General features: G+C 36.5%; 2 protein-coding genes across 3 annotated transcripts in view; both read left to right on the top strand.

Annotated features, from left to right (window-relative positions):
- Positions 1–1,591, top strand: part of LOC121957934 (CMP-N-acetylneuraminate-beta-galactosamide-alpha-2,3-sialyltransferase 1-like) — an 89,472-nt gene extending 87,881 nt beyond the window's left edge. Inside the window, exons 6-7 of one of the 2 annotated variants that reach the window (XM_042506752.1) lie at positions 783–902; positions 1,130–1,591. In XM_042506752.1, coding sequence (XP_042362686.1) covers positions 783–902; positions 1,130–1,303 — 294 coding nt within the window. In that variant the 3' untranslated portion in view covers positions 1,304–1,591. The remainder of the gene's footprint in view (positions 1–782; positions 903–1,129) is intronic. The other variant, XM_042506753.1, reaches the window with a different exon arrangement.
- Positions 1,592–7,988: 6,397 nt separating this feature from the next.
- Positions 7,989–26,117, top strand: parp10 (poly(ADP-ribose) polymerase family member 10). The gene is given in 12 exon segments (XM_042506442.1): positions 7,989–8,070; positions 10,590–10,765; positions 11,271–11,513; positions 11,595–11,749; positions 11,751–11,826; positions 13,313–14,346; positions 17,077–17,289; positions 19,590–19,716; positions 20,324–21,328; positions 22,844–22,977; positions 23,051–23,225; positions 23,985–26,117. Coding segments are annotated over 11 exon segments (3,636 nt in total). The 5' UTR covers positions 7,989–8,070; position 10,590; the 3' UTR covers positions 24,284–26,117.
- The last annotated feature ends 590 nt before the right edge of the window (positions 26,118–26,707 follow it).

The raw sequence follows: 26,707 nt of genomic DNA on the forward strand, positions 1-26,707 counted from the left end.
ATTATTTTATTTTATTTTATTTTATTTTTTAACACCGCGGCCCGACTCTAGATAAGCGGAAGAAAATGGATGGATGGATGGATGGATTTATTTTAACATTTTTTTTAATTTAGCATTACTCTCTGGCCACGACATATTCTCTTCCATCTCCCATCCAGCCCAACAATTGGATGAAAATTTAATACCTCCCATACACACACTACACATACTCTACGTGGTCACCTTATATTTACATTTACAAAAAAAAAAATAATATTGTATACTGTCGCCAGTGTGCCAGTTTGGTTTTAGTGGCCCATACAGACAGTGGTTCCAGTGATTGAAATTGACTATTTATATTTACTCAACTATTGTAGTTAAAATCTGTAGGTACTTGCACTTTGAAGGAAATTCATTTCATGCTACATTTTACTTTTATTTTATTGTATTTTAGAGGCAATTTAGTACTGTATTTAACAACTTTTCCATTCAGATTAAGATTTTTCATGCAAAACATGTATTGAGCTTATAAAATACAATGCAACGCCTTGCTTTTAAACTATAAAGTACCTTAAATTGGACGATTTACAATATTAAGTAATAATATTCAGTTATGCAAGGTATTATTAGTAGCGTAAATTGTTTAGACATAATAAGTGACCCTGCTTTTACATTTCTTGTTGAATATTCTTCTCCCCGATGTGTCTTTTTTAATACAGAGTTTTTTTATGTAGCTGTAAAATATTTTTTACTGTTTCTGTATATTGCAAAGAGGTCAATAATTGTTGTATCTCTTTTTGCAGGTATTGATTTACAGTCCAACATTTTTCAAATACGTCTACGAGTCTTGGCTCGAGGGTCACGGACGCTATCCTTCCACCGGCTTCCTCAGCTTACTGCTCGCTATCCACATATGTGATGAGGTGAGTTCAGCCGCTGCATCATGGACACGCATGACCTTGACAAATAGAAGCCACTGAAAATCCCAATAAAGTGGTATAAGTCTCCAAGGCCACCTACGCTGCACTCTCAGAATACTGTGATGTGTTCGGAAAAAAATAAGAAATCTGAACTGATGTAAAAAGTGATGGATAAGTCCTTATGGATAATATTTTGCACGGATGTTTTTTTTGTTCCTCGTCCGCTCCAGGTAAGCGTGTTTGGATTCGGCGCCGACCAGTACGGAAACTGGCACCACTACTGGGAAGAGAACCATTTGGCCGGAGCATTCCGACATACGGGAGTCCATGATGGAGATTACGAATATAATGTCACCCTGCTGCTGGCAGACAAGCACAAAATCCGAATGTTTCGAGGCAGATGATACCGAGCCCATATGTGCAGCGGGTTGACCACCGAATGAACCTCGGCAGCCTTCTTAGTGTTTATTTTTCCCGCCCCTCATGCTGGACTTTTGTCATGATTTCAAAAGACATTTTCACACGAACTCTTCTGGTCCGTCCAGTTTCTCTCTCTCTTCGCTTAACATAGTGTTTAAGATATGCCACTGCAATTGACAAACCGGCAGAGTTTTCTGTCTATGTGTGCCCAGACACAGGCAACGACAGACCATCAATAGGACAAAAGCAACACTGCCATTTGTTTCAGTAATCCCTCCTGAAATGCGTCTGGGGTGAACAGACAAGAAAAGACGCCTTGTCAACGAGCATGCTATACATAAACAGCTTTAGTACTCTTGTATAGTATGTGTTTACTCTTTATGTTCTTTTTTTCTATGAATGGCTGGCATTGTGGCCACCTAGCGCTTTGTATGGTCATGGTCACTGACAATAAATAAGTTCTGCTGACAGCAGTAGACAAAGTGCCATGGTTACTCTGCTGATGTATTGACAGAACAAGGAAGTACATTGGGAGCTGTTTTTATCCAAACTGACAGATAATAAAAGAATTTTATCGACTACGTTGCAAATATCACGTCAGGATAATTTCTCACCACGCTGGCAGGTATGAGAATCAGCTCTTTGTCCATCACAATCACCAATTCTGACCAAATCCTGATAAACTCCCTGCACTTCAAGGACTATTATCTATCTTACTTGTCTGATTGCAGCTGTCAAAGGTAGTTTGACGAGACCCAATGTATTCTCATACAAATATTCATATGACATTGAACTAATTAATGCCCCATGAATGACGTTACGTATTTAACCCTTTGAAACGTGGAGTGACATCACTTTACTTGCCTGCTTTCAGATTCCTTTCACAAGTGTCTAAACCTACACAGGATTTTTTTTAAGCTGGGGAAAAATGTCTAGGGAAACTACATTTATTGCTAATTATCAAAATTACATTTTTAAAATCATGTTCCAAAATTATTATAATTTTTAAGCATTTATTTTTTTTATTTTTTTTTTTTATTTTTATTTTACTTACACATTTTCTAATAATTTTCTTGTCCTTTTTTTGCAAATTTCTTCTTCAATAATTTTTGTTGCACTTGGTAAACATATTATACCTGCGTCACATTTGCATGTTAGCATTGTTAGCATGTTAGAATGCTATCTTTAGCTCAAAGCACTGCTGTGCTTTAGTACAGTCTGGTTGCAGACTCTTGATTTTTAAATTGTGGAAGTTAACATCCCTCAACAAAATTGCCAGAAAAAGCACTGAGGTCGGGATCTCGACAACCTCAGTATGGCCCTAATTACCCATGAGCTGAGACTTTCCAGTGTTATTGCTACATGCAAACTGTAGCTGCAGTTATCAGCACATAGCAGCAGCAGTGTCAAAGGTCGCACCACAACTCCTCAAGAATCTAGGAAGGGAGGTGATTATCCTCTCTAACTACATGGCTCATTACAATGTAAGCAGTCAGTAATGAAAAACATTGTTGTGGGGTTCATTGCTTGAATGTCCACTGGCCAATGACCTGATTCAAAGGGTGGCTTAAAGGTTAACGATATATTTAACATGAAAAACATCTTATTATAACAAGAAACTTTTTTACCTTATTACCTACTATTTACTTCCTACTAATTTTTTTTTAAACGGCAGGAGGACTATTCCGTACTGATGTACAACAAGTAGGTGTAAAGTGCCTTTAATGGGAGTTTTTAAGACTTGATTTTTACCATCAAATACTACTGTATTGTAATTATTATCATTAGTATTATTAATGATAGTGAATGCATTAATTCCGTAATTGTCAGTAAGACATGTTTTGCATCCACAACAAAGCCAAATGCTGGGTAGCCTAAGCACACATACACACACACACGCGCACACACACACACACACACACACACACACACATATATATATATATATATATATATATATATATATATATATATATATATATATATATATATATATATATATGCATCTCAGCATCTCTGTCTCTGCAGTTCTGATGAAACACAGCTGCCCAAGCTTGAAATTATTATCTACATTTGCTGAACTTCAGATGTGCGGATGCTTTATGACCTCGTGTTATCATTTCCACCAACAAATCTCTGATCTGAGACACTGCAAGTGTTATTTCAGATTGGTCAGGAGTAGCGTCTGGCGGTACTTATGTGATAGGCTATGATTTGCTCCGTGTGCCTTGAAACATAATGGGACATTTGCCCGGTCAGCGTCTTCATGATGTTGTTTCCCCTCCATGTGAGAGCGGACTGATAAGAGGAGAAACCACAATATTTGCTCAATTCAAATTTGTCAGCCACCTTGGAGATAAGAGTGGTGTGTGTGTGTGTGTGTGTGTGTGTGTGTGTGTGTGTGTGTGTGTGTGTGTGTGTGTGTGTGTGTGTGTGTGTGTGTTCTGCAGGGCACACTGTCACCTAGTGGACGAGCACATGTATCAGCATTAAGATCACTGGATTCATCCATTACAAGACCACTGTGATGACTTAACTGACACTGTGTTCAAACATAATTACAGAGTCTGTCGCTCACCTGTGTTTAATCTTCATCCTGTTGAGGTTTTAATGGTCGAATAGTTATATAAAACCCATTAAAACAAACATCTATTTTTTCATATTCATTTTGTATCTTTTTAGTATGAAGAGCTTTCAGGTCATTTGTGTGGGAGAGCTGCATAATGAAAAACCTGCATTATTCAGTTATTCATTTATCAGCAGACTCGCACAATGCAGAAACACACACAATTGGAGCTTTTTTTTATTTTGCTGAAATGTGTGAAAAGGACTAGGAGGTTAATTGAATATAAATAAAACATTTCACAGTTTTATGCACATTTGTGTGGGAGGCTGTAATATACATGGGCTAGTGGCTTGCGCTCAGTATTTTTAAATTGGGTAAATGATTTTAATTAGACAAAGAAAAATGTGGATAATTATAAATAAAAGCCCGTTGTTTGAAGATAAACACATAACATTTTCAGCGGTTTTTGACAGCAAAATAATTGTTTCTGAATTCTCCAAATTTGATGCCTTGGGGCAGCAGCAGCATTTATTTCTTTCTGCTTCTGGGAAGATTTTCTTCTCCCTCAGAGATATTCATTTCATCTCTCTTTTAAATTGTTTTCGTTTAAAGGATGAAATCAGAGACATGTTCATTTGTCAGCTTTAATTAGTGAGGGGGTGTTCATTGGAGTGCCCCTCTGTATGTGCTGTGTTTGTTTAATCCGCCATTAAATAGCACAACTAATAGACTTAAAATAAAAATGTGTGAATGCCAGAGGGTGTCTGTGGTTGTTATCTCTTCTTTCCATTTAATATTCAAGAAAAATACTTTTTGCGAAATTCATGTGCATCAAAGTCATGGTGTGGTACCATCACATAGTATAAATAATAAATGGTACTTAAGCAGAATATTTGATTTTTATTTAATTGTATGCTTAAATGAGATTAAAAACCTGAGCTACAGTTGTTCTCCCCGAAGCCTTGGCCCTGAGTGCTGCTACACATTTTGTGTTCTTTGCTTCTCTTTTTTTTGTTCATTATAAAGCAGCTCAGCATCTCACAGCTTGACTCCACAGTGCAGCTGTTCTGTGGCTGCTGTGGGAAAAACACGTTCATTTTCTCAAATTAGCATAATTAGTGCGGTTGCTGAATCAGCGAACACACTTCTTATTAATTCTTTACATGTTTGTGTTTGTTTTTAATCCACTATATCCATAGTTTACTCCCTAGGTCTTCAATAGAGGGTTTGCAACCCCTATGGGGTCCTCAGAGTTGCAGCAGTTGTAAAGTTGTTTGATAATTTAATTTAAGTTTTACTTCAAGGTTTTTTTTTTGTTGTTTTTTTTTCAAAAATTAAAATATTTCTGAAAATACACAAGAAAAAGATTTTAACAGAAATTTCAGCAAAGAAATCTTCATCTATTAATATATATACATACATATATATATATATAAATTTGAAGTACACAGCATAATAGCGCATTTACTCGGGTTTTTCAAATACGGCTAAACCCACTAAAATAGGCTGTAGACTGCTTTCCCATTGCCATTAGAGCAGAAGAAAGTATGCCTTTCTCTCTCTCTCTCTCTCTCTCTCTATATATATATATATATATATATATATATATACTTTTTTTTTAATTACACCAATTGTTGAAACTTTGTCTCAGTGGTGTAGCCGTAGCTAGCTGTCAAAGATAGCTGATCTTTCTGCATATGCATAGCTCTTATCGGGTAGGGGCTCGCATCGGGTCTTTCCCTTACAGACATCTGTTACGGCCACAGCTAACCCCCTCTCCTCATAATAACCCTTCTTCTGTTGCTCTGTTTATGTACAGTAGGATGTTTAGTCCCCTGATTGATTGGCTTCTCTTTGGAAGGTTTGTTTTTGCCTTGAGGTGAAGTTTGTAATTGGAGCGTCAGCCTCCACCAATCATCAGTTGCAGCACCAGCTTGGACCCCAAGACTTTACAAAGGCCTGGCCAGCTTCATTACATTGTAATGCGGCTGGAAATCTTCTTGTCATTCTTGTCATTCTCCGTAGTGACAGCTCAGCCTTTATGCACTATACATGTTATATTAAAATTTCAAAACATTCAGCTTGACCTATGTTATTATCCACGTATAAATTCGTAATAATGACATCGAAAGGTAATGAGACATAGAAAGCATTGAAATGTATGGACTCTGTCTGCTCAGCCACTGGTTTATTTATGTCTCAGCCAGTGTAGCTATGAGAACACACTCCATCCAAAAGTTGAAATCTTCATTGCTTACCACTGAATAACTACTGCTGAGCACATAATGATAATATTCATGATTTTTGAGTTATGATAAGTCGCATGTACATTAAAGGCTACAGAGTTCAGTTCACTCTGACTTTACTTCTTTCTATTCTATTTATAGATACACAACATGGCACAATAGTCAATCACACGTACACCTCTTATAATGAAAACATTTATACTTTATGAGATATTGGATAAATATGAACCTGCTCAAACCCCATTAGATCCCATTTCCATTTTACATGTGCAGTATAATGCCATTTGGCTCATTTTAAGTTATTAATTTTTTTGCAGCCTATAGGGTCATATTCAGTCTGAGAAATCACTTATGATATACACAAACTCTATTGAAGTTAGCTCAAGCACACATAAGCTCATAATTAAAGACTGCATTATATACTGCATGGAGTCTATTGGGCTTGCAGCCATTGTATGAACTCTATTCAAATCACTTAAAGCCACAACAGTATATATGGGTTCAGTCATGCAGCCCGTGCTGCTACCACTTGACTATACAGTTTAATTTCCTCAGAGTGGCCCTCTGATCTAATGATTACTTTAATGTGAGCCATAAAATGCATGTAAGTGCTAAAGAGTCTAATTTTCTCCTGCCAGTAACCGAGTACATTATATAGCACTGACTTTCAGAATTTACAAGCCACATAATCCCCAAGTCCTGCATTAGGAGTTTTTATTTGAAAAGTTCAAATGTGACATCAAAATGTGATATAATAAAAAGTACAAGTGATCAATATGCAGAATTACCCCTTTTAGACGTCAACACGTTACATTATTGCATTGCTATCATAGATGCATTAGTATGTAAGCAATATATTGATTGTTACAGGTGGAGGTTGTTGGGTATTTTGATATTTAATCATGTATCGTGTTTTACACACTGAGCATCAGTTTTACAGTTAAAATCTTCATTAACTTGCAAATGAACTAGGGCCTGCGGTTGATTTATGGTACAATACTACAATACTTTGAAGTGTATTGGCGTGTAAAGGAGTAGAAATCCACTACATATACTGTCAGACTGTAGCCTAAAAATCAATTATCATGATACATTTTTGTATAATATAATATAATATAATAATATAATATAATATAGAATAATATAATAGCATGACATAAGCTTCATCAGCAGAATAAAATATAATAAAATAAAATAATACATATAATAAACATTTTGTGAGATTGCTCTCTCAAACAATGTAATGTAATACAATTTTATACAATCATGAATAATTAACTGACATAACTTATATAGCCATAGCCATGCGGTCAGCATCCGGGGGGGGGGGGGGGGGGGGGGGGGGGACGACCTCATTTTCTATTTTATTATAGCAATACGAATATGCAATGACTGACAGCTACTACTGTCTGCATGAATTACACATGAAGCTCAGCATTAATGATTGACACTTTTATTAAACTTTATGTGGGCAATCTAACAAATAAAATACAACAATACAACAATGATACAGCTCATGAATCACCCATTTTATATTCTACTGTGGTTTTCTACTTTTTAAAACATTTGAAAGTCATTATTTTTATTATTTTACGTTTATTGCACCTCCCTACAGCAGTATAGGAACAGCCTCTGCAGGTATGGCAACTATACTTGGACAAACATCATGCAGAACTGCAATACACTGTAAAAAACAAACAAAAAAAAATAAAAACAAACAAACAAAAGCAAAACCGGTGGTAATTTTTGTATTTTTGTTTTTATGTGCCGGATTACATATGATAATTTATTTCTATTCATATATTGATATTTTCACACATCTTCCCCTTTAAGCCTGATGACGTCACCCCTATTCAACAAGCTGCACAACACGGAAGTCGTCAGTTCAACCCGTTTGGACGGAACGACTTTAGGAGCCAATGTTTTCCCTGTAGCACACGTAAGTAATACTCCAAAATACATGTAAATCCTTCTTTTAAATGTATTTTCTCATTCTGTCACCACAATACAAAGCTTTATGTCCGCCGTGACTTAACATGGCAACTGTGTGCACTGCGTGGTTTCACTTTCTAGTTAGCTGAAACTGACACAGCAGACACGGACAGAAACTTCAGGCAAACTACGCAGTAGAATAAAAACACTTGGTGCTAAAGAGACTCTGTTGGTTAAACATTTAAAGAAATGTTTCGTCTCTCAAAAACACTGTTTTTTGCTCCTAAAATACTGTAGGCCGAGCTTCCTGCCAGGTAACGTTAGCATTGGACCTTTCAGTGTGGTGAAGGCCAGAAACAGTATCATGACAGGCCAAACTGTTAACACCCATACAGGAAGAAATCCTTAAATTACCTTCTTAACACTTAAGTTCTGGCTGTGTTCATGCATATGGCACACATTCTGGCAAAATTGTTTATTTTTGTTTATTGTTGGAATTTCCGACTAATTTCCCACAATAACTCTAAAATACACTGTGGAATCAAAATAGTTACAATCATGTTGTTAAATGCACAAAAAATGCTCCACTGAAACCCATTAAAACAGCAATTTTTGATCCCACAGCCACCGAAGCATAAAAAAACGAGCATTGTATTATTTCTGGGTGTCATTCTGGGCTTTTGCCTTGGATTGTGTCATTTTTATAAAAACAAAAGTGGCATCATGACCAAAACCTGGCATTTAAATGGTTACAATTCTGTGAATTAATGAATATATGATATTGATTAGGACTGATGTTAGTTAAAATAATGAACTCCATGAAAGTAGAAAATCATATGAATGTAAAATATTTTTTCATAGCCTGATTTTGAAAAGCTCATTTTGTGTGTAGAGTGGTATGCGTGAGTATTTGACACTGCATAAATATTAATGATGTATAAAAATCAATGTTATGGCTAATTATTGATATATCCTAGGCTATGATACTCAAAAAATAGCATTTAGTATATTGACAATAATTAAAAATGCATTAACATCATGAAAAAAACTGACATTTAAAGGGTTAAAATTCTAAAAATTAATCAATATTTGATATTTATGATTAGGACTAAATAAAAAATAACTAAATGAAAGTAGAAGGTGATATTAATGTATAATAATTTTTTAAGCTTGACTCTGATAAGTGCACAGAGCGATACAAGTGTGTTTAATATTAAAGGGGGCCCTAAGGGTTAAACACAGAGCAAATAGAAATTATACTATTTGAGGTTGCTTGAAGTTTTCTTTAGCAGAATTACAACTACTGTAAACCCTAACTTGACTAAAAGCAAATGTGTAATGAGTTAAAAACAATAACTCAGACCTAATTTTTCTTTTTCAAACAAAAACAAATTGTGTGATTTCTCCTGTATGTTCAGGAATTGACAAGAATTGTTCTTTTAAAAATGTTAATTTAAAGCAACATTTCATTAAATGTAACATATAACCAATCATGAAATTTTTTTATGGCAACTTGTGGTTTAACTGCTTATGGTTCACCCAGGAACTTGCACTACTTTGTGAAAGTATTTAAAAGCACAGTTAATCAATTAAATGCAACAAAAGTGTTTACATTTACATTTATACCATGTGCATTTACTTGTCTGCGATATTGAAAAAACATGACTGGATGGAGAATCTCACCTTTATTTTAGCTATTTTCAGGAAGACGAATTTTTACACCTACGTCCATGTTTAATTTATAGTAATAAAACATTTGTTCAACTGAAAAAAAAAACAACTCTTATTTTCATTAATTTAGGGGTAATAATTCTGTAATACCATGAAACAACAATTCTTTCTAAGGGACTGTTATTGTAAAAAAATCTCATACTTTTGCAACCCTGTTACGTTTATCATAAAAAAAATCACACTGTAAGTAAAGAACAGGGTCAAACATTTGCATCAATCGCAATTTTTCATGTTTTTTACAACAATATCCTGAAATTTTCCAAAAATAGTCATTTCAAATTTTGGAAAAGTCAGTCTGTGTTATGAAATTGAAATTGTACATTGTACAGTGCTCTTTCATAAATAACCTTCCACATAATGAAGCATAACTGAAATTGATTGTCTGTACCTTTTGACATTTCATTTAACATCCTGTTTGTTTCTTGATTTTTCCTCGCGTTCCGTCTCTCCCTTCATGTGTGCCAGCTAGCTGAAATTATGTTTGAATAGCGTTTGTGCCTGATTTTTTTGAAAAACGCTGGGTATGTAGGGCAAGGAGAAAAGACAAGCTATTATGGTTCCTCAAAATGTCTAGCAAAAGTTTAGAAATTTAACCCATGCAAATGTGTGGGAACTTTAAATAGAAGTATTGCCCAGTCCCAAGTGCTTTCTCACCCGTCAGGCACTGACATGGACGCCAGAGGAGTGGACTTTCTGCCAAACTCACAGTTTTAACATAGAGACAGGAAGCTGTGAACAAAGGACTTAAACTTTAAACTGCTTTAACTGGTGTGATCTGACCTGTGTGTTTCTCAGGATGCCTGCTGAAAGCCCGGAGGAGAGGACGCTGGAGGTGCTGGCGCTGCCAGCAGCAGTGGATGAGGAGCTGCTCTTTCTCTACTTTGAGAATAAGCGGCGCTCTGGAGGAGGTCCACTCGTCTCCGTGGAGAAGAAAGATGACCGTGCCGTGCTGGTGTTTGAAGAGGCAGAAGGTAAGAAGCAACGAGGGGGCAGTTTTTGTGGCCAATATTTGGCATTTTGCTGATAATCCGTATTTTATGTAATAATCGCCAATTAAATTAATTAATTAAAAAGTGTTGTCAGCATGGGAGGAAAACTTTGTAAAATTTGTGGGCTATTTTTATTTATTCCTTTTTTCTATTTATATAAGTTTTCACTTGACTTTATGAAAAAAAAGTTGCTGGGAACTTGCTGTTGAATGTTTCAATTTTGATAAAACTCCTAATATTGACAGAAAGATTTCCATTTTTCAGTTCCAAATATTGGTTATCGGTCCTATTAACTATTACTAATTGGTATCGGCCCTGAAAAACCAGTATTGGTCAACCCCTATAGCAACATAAATTATATTTGTGGCATGTTTTTTCAATAATGCGGCTTTTAAAATATCTCATGGTCTTCATCCATTTCATTCATTTTTCATGCATATACTATATGCTGAATTTGCCTTTATTTCTGTTGCAATCATTTTGACAGCTGCAACAAGAGTGCTGTCCAAAGGGAACCACGTTCTGCACAATGTCGAGCTAACTCTGAGGAAACCCGCCTCAAAGGACCCGTGTCGGCTGCTGCTACGGGGGATCAACCCCAACACCTGCACGGAGATGATAGAGCTGTATGTGGAGAACATGATGGGGCTGAACGTGCCTGACTACACTCTGCATCCTTCACCAGGGAGAGATCTCATCCTCATTCACCTCAGCCAGCCCTTCTCGAAAGGTGTGCACATGGTTTCTTTCTTCTTAAGACTGTTGTCACTGTCTTTCATGACATTGTTTTTTTGTTTTTTCCTTTTTGTAGATTTCCAGAAACTTAGCGCTAAAATCTCCCAGAGGAAACTCGACGGGGCCGCGGTGACTCTTGAGCAGACTGAGCAAACTGACTCGGTGTTGGTGGAGAACCTGCACCCCGGCACCACCTCAGACACGATCACTTTGTACTTTGAGAGCGCTCGAGGGCGGGAATCAGAAGGTGAAGGAGGTGAAGATGCTGTCAGAGGGTGCAGCCAAGGTTTCCTTTCTCAATTATGAGTGTAAGTTTTCTACCATACAACCTTTAAAGCTATTGTTGCTGCATTGTAGTTTTAAAAAACAAACAAGGAAATGACTTTAAAAAAATGCTTAGAAATAATGATAATAATTAATTAAGTTTTCTGGGCATTTTCCATATATATATATATATATATATATATATATATATACAATACAATTCAAATTCATTGTTTTTTTTGGGGGGTTTTTTTAAATGTATTTTTAATATAATCTATCACATTTCTTGCTAAGTTTCTCATAGCCTTTTCCCCATTTTGTAAAGAAATCGTAACAATTTGCCCAATTCTGTCCAGAGGTTGAGATACTTATAAAAAGGCATCTGAATGCAGCACAAGAAAAGTGATGTCCATCCAGGTTTCAAAGGGCTAATCAATCAATTTATGAATTTGTCATGTGAAATCTTTAATATATCCTACAAGGTACAATTGGGAAAAAAAAAAAAGTTGTCCCATCAGCTCTCTAAACCTGTGCATTGCAGGTGAGTCGCTTTACTGCTCTTCTTACATTCACTACATTTACATGCACAACATATTCCAGTTTTTGCCCTTATTAGATAAAAGGCAACATTCCCACAAAGCTGTTTACATAGCTAATGGAAATTAATATTCCACTAATATTCTTATTTACATGCAGTGGTGCGTACTCCAATTAACACACCCTAATGTGTCGTTAATCATGTCAAAATGTAGGAAAAGTGGAACAGCTGGTGCAGCTTGTGTCATTTTGCCTCTTTGCATCAAAATTTCCACCAGTAGCAGACCAGTTCAACAGTCACTCTCTCATTCTGTCTATTTTTCTCAAAAATATCAATTCATGGATACATTTTAATTCTGAGTATTTGAAATGGTTTCAATACTCATTTCCGTAGTATCAGTGCCAGCTCCTCTTTGTTGCTTCCTCTTATTGTTCATGTTTACTGCAGTCAGTCTGCTGTTCTCTGCTACCAGCCAACACAAGAAAAGTCATCATTGGCATCTTATTAGCTTATGTTTTTTTTAACAAAAATCTTAAACTGGAAGGAAGGTTATAAGAGCCTCAAAATTGTAAAAACAATTACAAGAAATATACCTAAAGATTAGCAAAAACTAAAAAAATGAAGAGTGAATAAAAAGTTTAAGAAAGTTTTGAAAAATAAAAATAAAAAAGACAAGGGAATGACCAGTAAAAAAATAAATCATAAAAATAATTTTAAAAAAAGAAATAATGTAAAATATGTAAGATAATTTTAGCTATACATTTTTGGACATTTAAAAAAAAATATATATATAAATTTACTAATTTCTTACCTTGATGTCTCACTGCATTTTTTCCTGTGTTTTCAAAAGAAAGCGAGCCACTTTGCTGAGGATTCGAAGGTTTACATACATGTGCAGGTGTCATAGCACATGGAAAGTAATGTCGATTCAGGTTGTAATATATTCGGACGATTATCATTCATTTTAAAAAATGCCTGTATATTTTTTGCAGCTTTGGGCCCTGTCCTGGATCACCCGCATAAACTGGAAGGTGCTGATCTCGTTGTGATGCCGTACTTCTACTTCCTTCAATGCAAAGAAACATCAGCATCACAAGACTCTAGAACTGGAAGCCAAAACATGACTGAGACAAACTCCCAGGATGTTCCCATGCAGACCAGTCCTCCAGTGGAGGCCCAGTCAAACAGTCCGTCCTCCCTTCAGACAGCGTCAGAGCCTCTTGTTGCACATGAAGCTGTAGAAGAAGCAACAGCAGTAGAAGAAGTTGCAGAGGAAGTCATGGAGCAACAAACAGAGGAAGAAGAAATATTATCAAAACGTATTGCTATTGCTGATCCAGTAAAACTCGATTTGTTTAAACTCAGCACTTTTCTAAATGACACTGAAAAGGCTCACCCAGATTTCACCATCCAGATCCAAGACAGTGGCGTCCACATCACCGGGACTGACAGACTAAAGGTTGAGCAGATAGAACACGCCATCTTGGACTTTTTTGGCAATATGGCTCAAATTAATTTCACCCTCGAGTTAGAAAAAGCTCAGTTTCTTGATAGAAAAGATGTAAAAGATCGACTACTGCAGACCATGAAACAAAGTGGCTCGCCTGCTCTGTACGCTGTATCAGACTGTAACGCCGTGGTCACCTCCCTGTCTTTAAACTCTGCTAAGCAGGCATGTAGCTTTTTGAAATCCCAGTTGTGTCACTTCAGCATACCAGTGGACACGGAGCATGAGTGCATGTTATACTGCAGAGAGTGGTCCGAGTTCCTACAGGCTCTGGGCCTCTGCTCTGTGAAGGTGTCCGAAGGAGGAGGGAATATTGATGTGTTCACCCTGAAAGGGATGGAGAGTGAAAAGCAGGCTGCAATCATGGAGTTTCTCACCACGCCAATTGAGAGGGAGACGGTGATCTCGATGGAGCCGGGCATGCTGAAATACATCCAGACCCACTGCCACCAGCTGCTGGCTGACATGGCACAAGTGTCCATCTTCCCACTGGAGGCCGAGGACATCTGTGGGTTAAAGGTACGAGGTGCATCAGTATCGCATGTTGAAGCAAAGACTGCAGTGGCGATTTAAGTGTTGTCAAAAATATCATTTTTTCAATACATAATGATTATCAATATAGATTCCAGCACATTTAAAAACAACAGAGTTGACCGAAGTGCTGTACATTGATAAATAAATTTTAAAAATTGATAAAAATAATAGATATAAAATAGCACAAATGACATAAAAGAGGACAAAAAACAAGAAAACCCAAGCTATTTATCATTTATGAATGTTTGAAAAGGTTCTCATTTTTGTGCATGGTGACAATACTATTAAAGCTACTGTCTTATTACTTTAGCATAACCGGGGGGAAAAGTTCAACTATGGTACCAGAGGCTTAAAATTATCGAATTTTTGTGGAAAATCAGTGCACTCGAGTCATAACCACAAGAACAAATGGATGTGAATGTAAAAATTTACGGAACATGTATCAAACAAATTATTGACGCGCCCACAGATCTACCTACGATGTTTATATGCCTCAGTGCCGGGCCGGCATTAGTCGTGGCGAGAGGCATTATGTTTTCAGGTTGTCCATTTGTCTGGCCATCTGTCCATCCATACGTCCATCCGTCCATCCCATTCTCATGAACGTGATATCCCAAATTTCTTCAAATTTTGCACAAATGCCCACTTTGAGTCAACGATGAACTGATTCAGTGCTCAAAGCAAGCAGGGGCGTGTCTAAATCTGATTGGCACCTCAGGTGCCGCCCAATAATGATTGGCTGTCTGCCCAGTCAGTTTGAACTGTTTGACAAACAAACTGAGAGGAAGTAATGTGCCTAACCTGCAAAAAAAAGCCACAGAAGAGGAAGAAGATCTGTTTTGATTTGGAGCAGAGCTGCTGTAAGCTGTGTGCGGTATATGATGTGTTCATCATTTTGTAGTAGTGTTCCATTTCTCAGCAAATAATTTCATTTACTGTTAAGTGCACTATAAAATACCCACAATGCACAGCAAATTTCAGTGTACATACGACGTACCCTAGATTTTACTCTGGTATACCACATTGCGATTTGGTCGCATATTTCCGGAGGAAGAAAATTCCAGTGCAGTGTCCAAAATCTAATTCAGTTATTTCCTTTATAGTTAACAATTTAATACACACAACATGGAGAACAGCATGCAATGACACTGCATTGTTAGTGTTTAAAGTAGGAATAGGTAGTGGAAACAAAAATGGATAAAGATGAAAGCTATGCTGACGCCTGTGCTCGCAGCAGCATTTCATACCTGCATAGGTCATAGGTCACTGTGACCTTGAGTTCATCTCATTCTCGTGAATACGATATCTCAAGAAGGCCTTGAGGGAATTTCTTCAAATTTGGTACAAGCGTCCACTTGGACTCAAGAATTAATTTATGATATTTTGGTGGTTAAAGGTCAAGGTCACTGTGACCTAACTAAACATGTTTTTGCCCATAACTCAAGAATTAGTATGCAAGTTATGGCAAAATTTCACACAGATGTCCTTAAGGATATAATGATGAAGTCAGGACTTTTCATATCTAAAAGGTCAAAGTTTAACTTCACCGTGACATCATATTGTTCTGCAAAACATTTTCGAGCCATTATGCATCCATGTTTTAATTGCAACTTGACTGGTTTGCAGATTAGGTTTTTATTTTTTCCTTTTTATTTTTAAAAAGCAAGCTAATGTATCATGGCAGGTGGTATAAGACAATCAGTCTGTAGCCTGCTATTAAAAACTGGAACAACTGGAAGCCTGTTCATATTCTGCAAGAGAACAGTTAATGCCATTAGCTAAGCTAATTAAATACATAACTGGGCTTACTGATGCATTCAAAACAACTCAACTTGAGACAATTCAGGCTCCAGAATGACAACTTGCTCACAAGACATGTTCATCATGGCCAGTATTATTGACTGGAAAAAGGTCACATGAGAAGAAATGAATAAACACAGACGTGGGATCCATATTTTGCTCTCTTGATTATGTCGGGAAATGAAAAAAGACAGTACAAACTAAAACCAACTACTAATTCCAAGCCTCCCAGAATCGTCAAGTAATTGTGCATTATGGCACTTTTTGGACTCACTGAATGTACATAATACAGAGCTAAGCTCTATGTATTTGACAACTGTAAAAAGTTTTTCTATTTCAATCTATGGTGTCAAATTATGGAATATTTTAAAGATAGAGTCAAAGCAATGTTCAAACATGAACTGATTTAAAAACATGTACAAGGATATGATTTTCTTGAAATGCATGGCTGAATAAAGGATTTGACAGTCCTCAGTTGTTTACAGGGATTATTGTATAATTATTTATTTTGTACTATTATTTCCTTTTTCTCTGTTCCTCTTTTTGTGTAAATAACAATGTAAATATTTGAAAATTCAATCTATACAAAAATAGAAGCGTGTCGATTAGTTTTCAATAACTGATGTAGAGAGGATAGGATTGATTAAGTCTACACTTATTCCCACTCCTTTTCGGATATGCCTGTATGTTTGTGCGTGTTTATATGTTTACTCTTACCTTTCCTTTTTTAAATTTTTTTTTTACATGTCCGAAATGAATTTTTATAAAAAACGGTTAGGTTGTAGAAATAGAAATATTGTACATCCAGCAACGCCATATTAACATCTGCTGCTGTAATAGCATTGCTTTTAAAATTCCCACACTCATCACGTTTCTTCTTTTTTTTTTGTCGTTTTTTGTGAATGGACCTGATAGATCCACGGCCCTGCCACCGCTTGTCAAATGGCCGAGGAGGTGTTAAAAGACGTGGTTTCCTCCATCTGCACCAGAACCATCACAGTAAATGCTCCAGGAGTGACGCGCTTTTTAACGGAGAAGGAGTGCCAGAGCATCCTGAAGGAGATGGAGACAAAGTTTCAGGTCTACATCATCGCAAAGCAGGTGCCCTGGGAGTATCTGCCACACCAGGTAATGTCACCATGCAACAGAGCAAAGCTTTTCTTCTGTGTTTTTGAGACTGTTGTATACAACTTCATTCTTCCACTCCTCCTCTCAGTTGGCCAGTTAAACCAGTTGCCATCTGTATTGATGAGCAGTTTGGAGGCCTTGTGGAGTCTAGCCCGAGGCTGAGTTCACAAGGCAGAAGTGAAACACTGATGCTTCCAAACACATCTTGCCTGCTGAATGTTTTGTTGTACTCCCTTAACTTACTTCTGCTTTGTTGTCAGACTCAGCTCAATGGCCACATGAATGTTTATGTTCCCAAATGTTAGAAAGATCATAGAAAAACCAGGTTCAGGCTTAAGGGCAGGATGAAGGCTTTAATGCATATCAGAAGCAAACATAGATTAACAGTGTGTTATATTCAAACACATAGATACGGTTATTCCTGTTTAAAGACCATTAACTACATTACTGCTGGCATTTTCTAAAGCATCAGTGTGGAGATTGATGAATGCACCCTTCAGTCACTGGTCTCAGTGAAGGCCTTTATGCTGTGAGAATTAAAAAAGAGAGAGAGAACATAAAATTTGGCTTTAGTTTTTGTTATAATAATAATAAAAATAATATGAATTTATATGAAACCTTTAAAAACAGAGTTGACAAAGTGCCTTGACAAACAAGACAAAACAGAAGCAAAATGGGTTTCTTGCAGAGGCAAAATAATTATGAGCCAAACAATAAGATTAAGTTTAACAAGAGAGTAACAATTATGAAACAAAAAATAACAATAATAACCCGTACCAATAAGAGTAAATACAATTCAACGAATATAAGCAATAAACACAGAAATAATATTACTAATAACAGAATTAAACACGATCAATACAGAATAAAAGAAAACATTAAAAGACAAACTAAAATAGATGAATTAATAAAGATGACTTCACATGAAAGCAAGTCTATAAAAACTGGTTTTAAGAAGTAATTTTAAAGAAGTTACTGATTCTGCTAGCTTTATCTCCTTGGACAGGTCGTTCCAAAGCTGAGGCACCCTGATGGAAAAAGCACCTTTTGTCTTAAGCCTTGAGTTTGGGACGGCCAGAAGGGCCCCACCTGAGGACCTGAGGCTGGCTGATTAAGCAGTCAACATTTCTGTTGTGCAGCCTGGGGCCAAACCTAAATGAGCTTAAAAAATGATCAGCAATAATAATGGAATGGGGAGTAAGGGTTGTTTGTGGATAATGAATGCATATTCCTGTTGGAAACGTTAACATCTGAAATGTTACAAAACAGTAACCATATAATGCAAAAAAAGAGTACTCTATTTACATTATGTTTTTCATAATGTCCACTGGCACTTATTGTATGTTTTTCGGGGAGTGATTATTCTGGCGACATAGTATGTAAAGGCTTTTCTGCAGCTCGCTTTCCAGTCTTATCGCAGCTGAAGCAGGTTTCTTTCACTCACCAACAAGGGAGCTTGTTGGTGAGTAAAAGCTTTACCGCTTTGCCGAAAATGTCACTTTGATATAAAGTCATGTTTCTACCAAACACTATAGGTGTAGCACTCTTAGAACTATATATAAGCCAAACAGACATGTACCTAAATTGTAGATCTGTTTTTGCGTTTCCATCAGAGTTGGACATTATCACCAGCCACCAGCCAAATGCTGGTAAAATATGCAAGAGGGTGCTACATTTGCTTCAATTACTCACCAAAACACAATAGTAGTCTGTCTCTAATTGAGGTTAACTGGCTCAGTTTTGAACGATTTTCATGAAATGTGTTAAACATCAGAAAGTAAACATGATAGTGGATACTTGTTTGAAATAATTTCAGTTACTGGAGGAAATCTAATCAGCTCGATGTCAAAACAGTAATCTTGTGAATAGTCGCAATACTGGGACATTCAGGCTCCGACTCATCAATAAGCAACATCCAGTCATGGAGTGTAAAGTACATTTATTCAAGTACAGTTCTTGAGTATTTGCATTTTCTGCTACTTTAAATTTCATATAGCTTAATCTAATTCAACTCCATACTTCCACTAGAAACATTACACACATGTAATAATCTACACACGATGCACCATGTACATCAGAGCTCTAATGTGCAGCAAACCATTTATCTGTTTCTTTATCTATCTATGAGTGTTAGGGATATTTCAAGCAAGCTATGAGCAAGCTTGAGATGGATACCAATTACTGGGATATATATATATATATATATATATATATATTATTACAGTTATACATAGCATTAAGTAAGGAATAAAAGTTTCTTGTAGCAGAAACATTTGGTGATTGTATTTTTTTTATTTCAGGACATTTTTGAAACTGCCTGGAACATTATGTCTCACAAAAACTTCCAGAAAGTGTCTGCAGATGGATCTCCACAGGATTTAAAATCTGATTCAATGCAGACTGATCACAATGGAGCTCCAAACAAAGGTAATATCCATCTCCTCAATATTGTTTCAATTTTCTATGCAGTTTAACACTTTAAAATTCCTTTGAAATTATGTGAAAGAATTTGTTGGAACAACTTAATTTTTCATCAATAATTAATAATTGTTCATAAATATGGTGATGTAGTACATAACACTTTTTTTTAAGATAATATAGAAAACTTAAACAAATTAACTTGTTTTGGTTATCAACTTAAAATATGAACTTGTGTTCATAATTATGGTAATTAGGTATTTTATTACCATATTTGTGAACACACATTTTTAATTAATAATAATAACAATAATAAACTTTATTAATGAGCACTTTTCATACAAGGAATGCAGCTCAAAGTGCTTCACAATAAAAAAATGCAACACAAAATTTTTTTTAAAAAAAGTTTCAGTTAAATCCTCATAAAAATTTAGTTTTTCACATTATTTAAAATACATTGTTAAATGTTACGGATGGTAACCATAATTATGAATACACATTTTAAAGTTGATTACTAGTTAAAATTAATTTGGTCCAACAAATGTTTTTCCACATTATTTAAAAGGCATTTTAAAGTGTAAAAACTATTAAAAAACTAACTGTTTTTCTCTTTTAGGGCTTTTAGAGGAGGCAAAGAGAATCGTCTCAGCCGTCGATGGAAGAGTGCAAAAGGGTGTGTCCAGTTCAGACCAAGTCGATGACATGGATGATGTGGACCTGTACACAGCAGGTGAACCCACCAGCCTTGCAGACCAGGACCCTTCTGCAATAGATATTGATACTTCCCAGCTCTCCGCTGAAGGGAACACTGCGAGTAAGTTACTCCTGATGGATAATGGAGAACTGGGCCTTTCTAGCAACCTGGAAGAAGAGGCCCAACTGTCTTTAGCCATCCAGTACTCTATGGAGTCGAGTCATTGGTCCCAGGAGGATGAGGAAGAACAGCTGCAGAAGGCCTTGGAGCTGTCCAAGAAGATGATCCAACAAGACGCCTCTTCTCGTAGTACTGACAAGAGTCCCAAGGAGAAGAAAGACATCAACCTTACCTTACAAGATGCCATCAAGGCAGCCAACACTGTACAGATACAAGTGTATGCAGGATACCCCTGTGACCTGATTCGGGTAGACATAGCTTTCGGGAAAAAGGTCTCCCAGAGACAGGTGGAGGAGAAACTGGAGCACAGGACTGTGAAGAACATGTCCGAGTACCACAGGAAGTGTCTAGACATGATCAAGAGGAAGCACGCAGTCGAGATTCAAGTTCAGGGCACCATAATCACCGTTTCTGGCTTCAAGGACTATGTTGTCGGAGGAGTGTATGACGTGAAACTGCTGCTGGAGAAAATCTCCAATTCTGTATCCGATCAGGAAATCCTGAGGACTGTCCAGTGGGTGTATCATGACCCAGACTCTTCTGGCATGACTCCTTATTCACCCGAAGCCACTGTCTTCATCGAGAACGCTTTGAGGATGAGGCTGAAGAAAGTCGATATCTTGCTGGACAATCAGCCACACACCATCAACTTTGAGAAGATGCAAGAGTACAGCATAGCATCGGGGAAGGCTGTGAAAATCTCCAGGAAGTTGCCCGCATTAGGGGATTTGGATGGCGATGTACCAGGTAAAGGGAACTTTATGGGGTTCTTGTACTTCATGTTTACTGCAAAATGATCCTTCTGTGTATTGCATCCCCCAAAAAAAATTAACATTAAGAAGTTGGCTAGCTAATGCAGACGCCATCATCTTCTTAACAAGTGCATGTCTCTCTGTCAGTTGAAACAAGTGTTGGACCGTACTGTGTTTTTTTTTTAATTATTTTGTAAATTTGTGAAATTAAGTGTTTTCCTTCATAAAATGCTAAGCTACACTATGAAGTTCCATTAGGCAGCTGAAATTGTCAATGTTAGCCCCTTTTAGGTGGGTTTATACAATGAAGCTATACAATACAGATGCAGCTGAGGGAAGAATTTGCGAGGGGGGAAACAGTCCTTTTCTTAAGTCTGTAAATGCTGGGAAAGCTCGTTTTTTAAACTAAAATAACAGTCAGAGACTATTGCATTTACTATTGGTATGATTAATTGAACTTCCCGTAATATCAGTCCCCCTCTGCCGTTAACGCTTTGATGTGATAGACGAGCATGTTTTAGTGGATTCCTTGCACAATTTAAGACATAGTAGAGCAGAAGTTACTCAACATCAGCCAATGCTTTGATGATGTGCTATAACGTTATCGTGCAGGGATTTGCAGTCTAAAGAACTACAAGTCCTTGGAGGCTCACAGCTTTCACCATTAGTAAAATAATCTAACTCTGTTTGATTATATTCTATTTGTTTAACTGGAAACAGCCCGGAAATTGCCATTGCCAAACCCACCAGGCTCTGTTTAAATAAAAAGTCAGTTTTGTTTTAATTCTTTTGATTTTGAATGAAGTGTGTTTTACTGTGTGTTTTTTTAAATTAATGTTAATTTAAATGAAGTCTGGTGGGTTTAATAATGGCTCCTCACCAAAAAGGTCCATCAGCGCAAGATCCTTTCAATAATCTTGTCATACTTAAATAACAATCTGAGTCTGTCAGTGGCAAAAACAAGCACTCTTAGTGCACATAACTTGACAGTACCCTGAGTGTTTACATTCTAGCCTGGTCACTGCTGTCTGCAACGCTTTCACTTGCTTTCACTTATTGAACCAGTCTTGAAAAATCTAGTTCCTGTTAGTCACTTAGACACAAAAACTTGAGAAATAGGGTCCAGGTTGTAAAATACCCTTTAACTCTGGATTTTGAAGTTCATTTGATGTGCAAAATGCCACAAAGCAACTCTGTCTTTAAAAGTGCGCATGCACCAACGTGCATACAGCCTGTTGTAGTCGCCCCTGTGTGTTGTCTTACTTTTTCCTGCTTTTAGCTGTTTTATTTTAAAGTGCTTGTTCTATTTTTTAACTAGTAACTTATAACCTATAAATCTTTATATTTTTATTTGTGCTCCCAACAGCATTATTTATTCATGTATTCATTGATATTTTTGATCAGTCCAATCATCTTTTCCTGCCGTTTGCCAGATTTGGGGCTCCATACTTATGTTGATAAATGATATAGAATATAAATGTAACCTAAGAGCTCAATGCTTTGTTAACAGAAGAGGAATACTCTCTGCTGTCAAACCTGCCCGACGCAACCAAAGTCGATGAGGAATCTGATGAATTTCAGAACGTGGTGAAGAGTTTCTATGAGACCATCCAGGAATACCACAGCAAAATCAGAATCATACAGGTAAAAAAATGAGCTACATATATGGCAACAAATTGTTTGGTGTATCTGTGATAACGCTTACATTTTCTCTCAGGTGGAGAAGCTCATGAACCGACTTCTGTACAACCAGTATAAACTGAAGAAGGCGAGCGTAGTGCAGCGCGCCACTTATCCGGAGGTTGAACGGACTCTGTATCACGGCACCAGCGAGACGAGTGTGAAAGAAATCTGCGTTCACGGATTCAACAGAAGCTTCTGTGGAAAGAATGGTGAGCTTTTGATACAGTTGTTTAGCAGGGTTCATACGGTCATGAGAAAAATGAAAATTTCATGGAATTTGCAATTAGCAAGGTTTTGGAAAATTAAATATACGCTGAAAGTTATGGAAAAGTCACACAGTCATTGAACACATGATGTGTTCAATGTCTATTGTAAATGTGAAAATCCAAAGATAATTTCTTTTTTACAGTTTTTTAAAATTACCAATAAAAATCACCATAAAAAATGTTAAAGGGAAAAAAAACCAAAATGCCTAAAATTTTAAGAAACAAAATCACCTAAAATGTTCAAAGAAAAAAAAAAGCCAAACATTTTCATTTTTAATGAAAATAAAATTGCCAAAAGTTTTTCTTTAAAAATCCCCAAAAAATGAAACAAAATTGATTTAAAACTTGCCAAATAATTTTAAAGAAAAAAAGGCTTGATTGTTTTCAGAAATAATAAGCCTTTTTTTTTAATCAGCGATAAAATAAATCCTAAATACGGTCATTTAAAGTTGTATGCCCCTCCCCACTGCTTAAAAAAATATTTAACATGCCTCCCACTGGATAAATCATGAAAAGTCCCTTAGTTATATTTAAATACTCAGTTCTAAACCTGTTCTGAATTCACTATTTTTAAAATAATATACATTTTTTAAAAAGCTGTTATATAGTCAAAAAGAACAGATAAGTATTGATGGTCGTTTTAGAGAATTTATCATCTTTAAAGTTTGCCTCAAATTCTGACATCTCTGTTTCTCCACGCAGCCACCGTCTATGGTCAGGGGGTGTATTTCGCCGTCAATTCCGCGCTGTCTGTCCAGGATCAGTACTCACCCCCAAATGCAGATGGACACAAGTTTGTTTTCGTGTCAAAGGTTCTGACTGGAGACTACACCAAAGGCTGCCACTCAATGAAGGCGGCCCCGCTGAAGGAGACGGGCGACATCCCGCTCAGATACGACAGCGTCACTGACGACATCACCAAGCCGACAATGTTTGTCATCTTCAACGACACGCAGGCTTTTCCTGAATATCTCATCACGTGCCAGAGAATCCACCGCTGAAGCAAAGTCGTCAGATAATAACGGACTGTTTTTGTTTTAATTACCTTAATTTTTAAAAGAGTGCATTTGATTTATAAAGGGCTGTTACAGTGTACAGTAGGAATTTTTTTAATGATTGAAATGTCATGAAGTACTTTTCTGATGACTGTTTATCAGTTTTTTCCCCTTTCTATCCTCAGTTTAGTCAAAAGAAACTCAAACAGCTAAACCCAAAAAAGTCCATTTTAATTAAGTAACCTTAAACATTCCCTTTAAAGCACAATAAGACTTAACTGCACCCTTAAATTCTCAGCAGTTATTGCATGGCATCTCACGTATATCAATACAGTCAACCTGGTACCACATCTCCACTGGTTAATCTCCTTGCATAAACTTGCAAGCATGCAAAGTATTTTATTTATTATTTTTGAAATAATGAAAAAAATCTGCAGCACATACATCTTGATTTTACTTAATACAGGTAATTGTATTAATGTGAATAAAGAGTTTTGATTTGTAATTTAGCGTGGTGACAGTGCTGGATATGCTGCTGTCAGTTTTAGAGGTTAATTCACACAATTTTTAATCTTTTTTTACAGCCCAGTTGCATGAAAAAATATCGACATTGTACGTTTCTGGAAACCATTGAGATGCTTCCATTAACTTAAACTTAATGTTTCAACAACACTGTGCTTAATATGCGGTTCCAAAAACCACTCTGTTACGGTGAATAAGAGATCATATTTTGGCTTAAAACACTATTCCCGGGGCTCACAATCCCAGCAGGAACAGCAGCAATGTCCTCATTTAAAAAAAAAAACAAAACACGTTACGTGCTTGAAAAGCTGCTAGAAAAACGGGGTCACTACAAAACACTGATGTTTGCTGCCTAACAAGCAGCAAAAAATGTAGCAATGACTCAGTGAATTACATTTTTTTGTTTGTTGGTCGTCAGCATTGGTCTGCAGCTTTGCAGGCGTCTCACTGAGCTGCCAGGCCATCCAGCTCCTTAGAGACGTTGATATGATACAAATAAAACGCACTAATGTAACGACTTTGTGCTTTGCAGAAACGAACAATGCCAACATTTAATTCTGGCGACTGGGCTGATGTTTCTTCAGTCATTAATGTTTGCATATAGAAGGTTTGACATGACCTAAATATAATCTATTTTTATTTGATTTTGGACTTAGTGCTTTGAGTTTCCCTCAAGTTCCGCTGTAGTGTCCTGCTTCTTCTTGGCCTTATGAGAAGATAACACTGAGAAATTCCCCAAAATGTAGTCACAGTAACAGCCTGGTGTGTCCCAGGTCCACTGAAGAACCTTGAAGAAAATGTCATTGAAAAATGATTACCTTTTTTACAAAGTTAGGCCCAGGTTGAAATGATCAAAATAGAATTATCCTCAACATAATATGGCTAATTATGATTTATTCTGAAGTTTTAAGCAATTTGTGCTCTATTGTAAATGCTAAGCCTTGCACATCTGTGTCCCTAAAAGGAATGCATATTCCTATTGTAATAAAAAAAAATATCTTTGAGTTAAGCTGTGTGCACCTGGTGCAAAACATGTGATGGGTTTATCCCTTATTCCTGCAGTGCACTGAACACAGGCTGTGATTATGGACACATGATTGATTACAGTGCCTCTTTTTTTTTGATTAATGAAGTTTTGGGGTTTTTAATATCTATGACTATTGTCCAGGAATGTGTTTACCAAAGATATTTTTTCAATTTGTTTGTTTTTCTTTTGTCTTTGTTTCCCCATTTCCCAAAGAAAACGGGGGAACAAATGCAGTCTTAAGAAAGATCATTATATTTTTTAAGAAAAATAAAGCATCTTAAAAATGACAAATCATTAGTTTTATGGGAACTTTTTTTTTAAATCAGCCAGAGGTGAGCTTTTTTTTTCTTTTCCTTTTTTTAGAAGACAGAATAAATTGCAGTCTTAAAAAAAGATCAATATAATTTTTCAGACAAAGCGTCAAAAAAATGACTTACTATCATACGTTTTTTTTTTTTAATCAGCTTATGGTGAGCTTTAGTAAAATTTTATCTCAGGCTCCTGGCATATTATGTTCTCAGTCATATTTTCTAAAAATATGGCTTTGTATAGAATAGTTTCTTAGGAGACTATGGAGTAAAATTATTGCACACAACAGGCCACAAAAAAGTGACACGCAGTAGTCCACTGCCAACCTGTTTGCAGACCGTAAAATTGATCACTTAAATAGTAATTTCTGTTAATTGTGTCCTATTTCAGGCTCCTGTCTCCTTGTTAGGTTGTAGCATACAACAGCGGCAAACCATGAAGACTAAAATGCCCCTCACTGAGATCCCAATTACTCAAAGTAAGTGGGTCTGTACCCTTATTTATGAAGAGAAATTCTACTAATTTTGCCTTGAATAATGGCATAAACCTGGCATACTAAGGGACTGTTTGTC

The sequence above is a fragment of the Plectropomus leopardus genome, chromosome 18 (assembly GCF_008729295.1).
Source record: "Plectropomus leopardus isolate mb chromosome 18, YSFRI_Pleo_2.0, whole genome shotgun sequence".
Taxonomy (NCBI): domain Eukaryota; kingdom Metazoa; phylum Chordata; class Actinopteri; order Perciformes; family Serranidae; genus Plectropomus; species Plectropomus leopardus.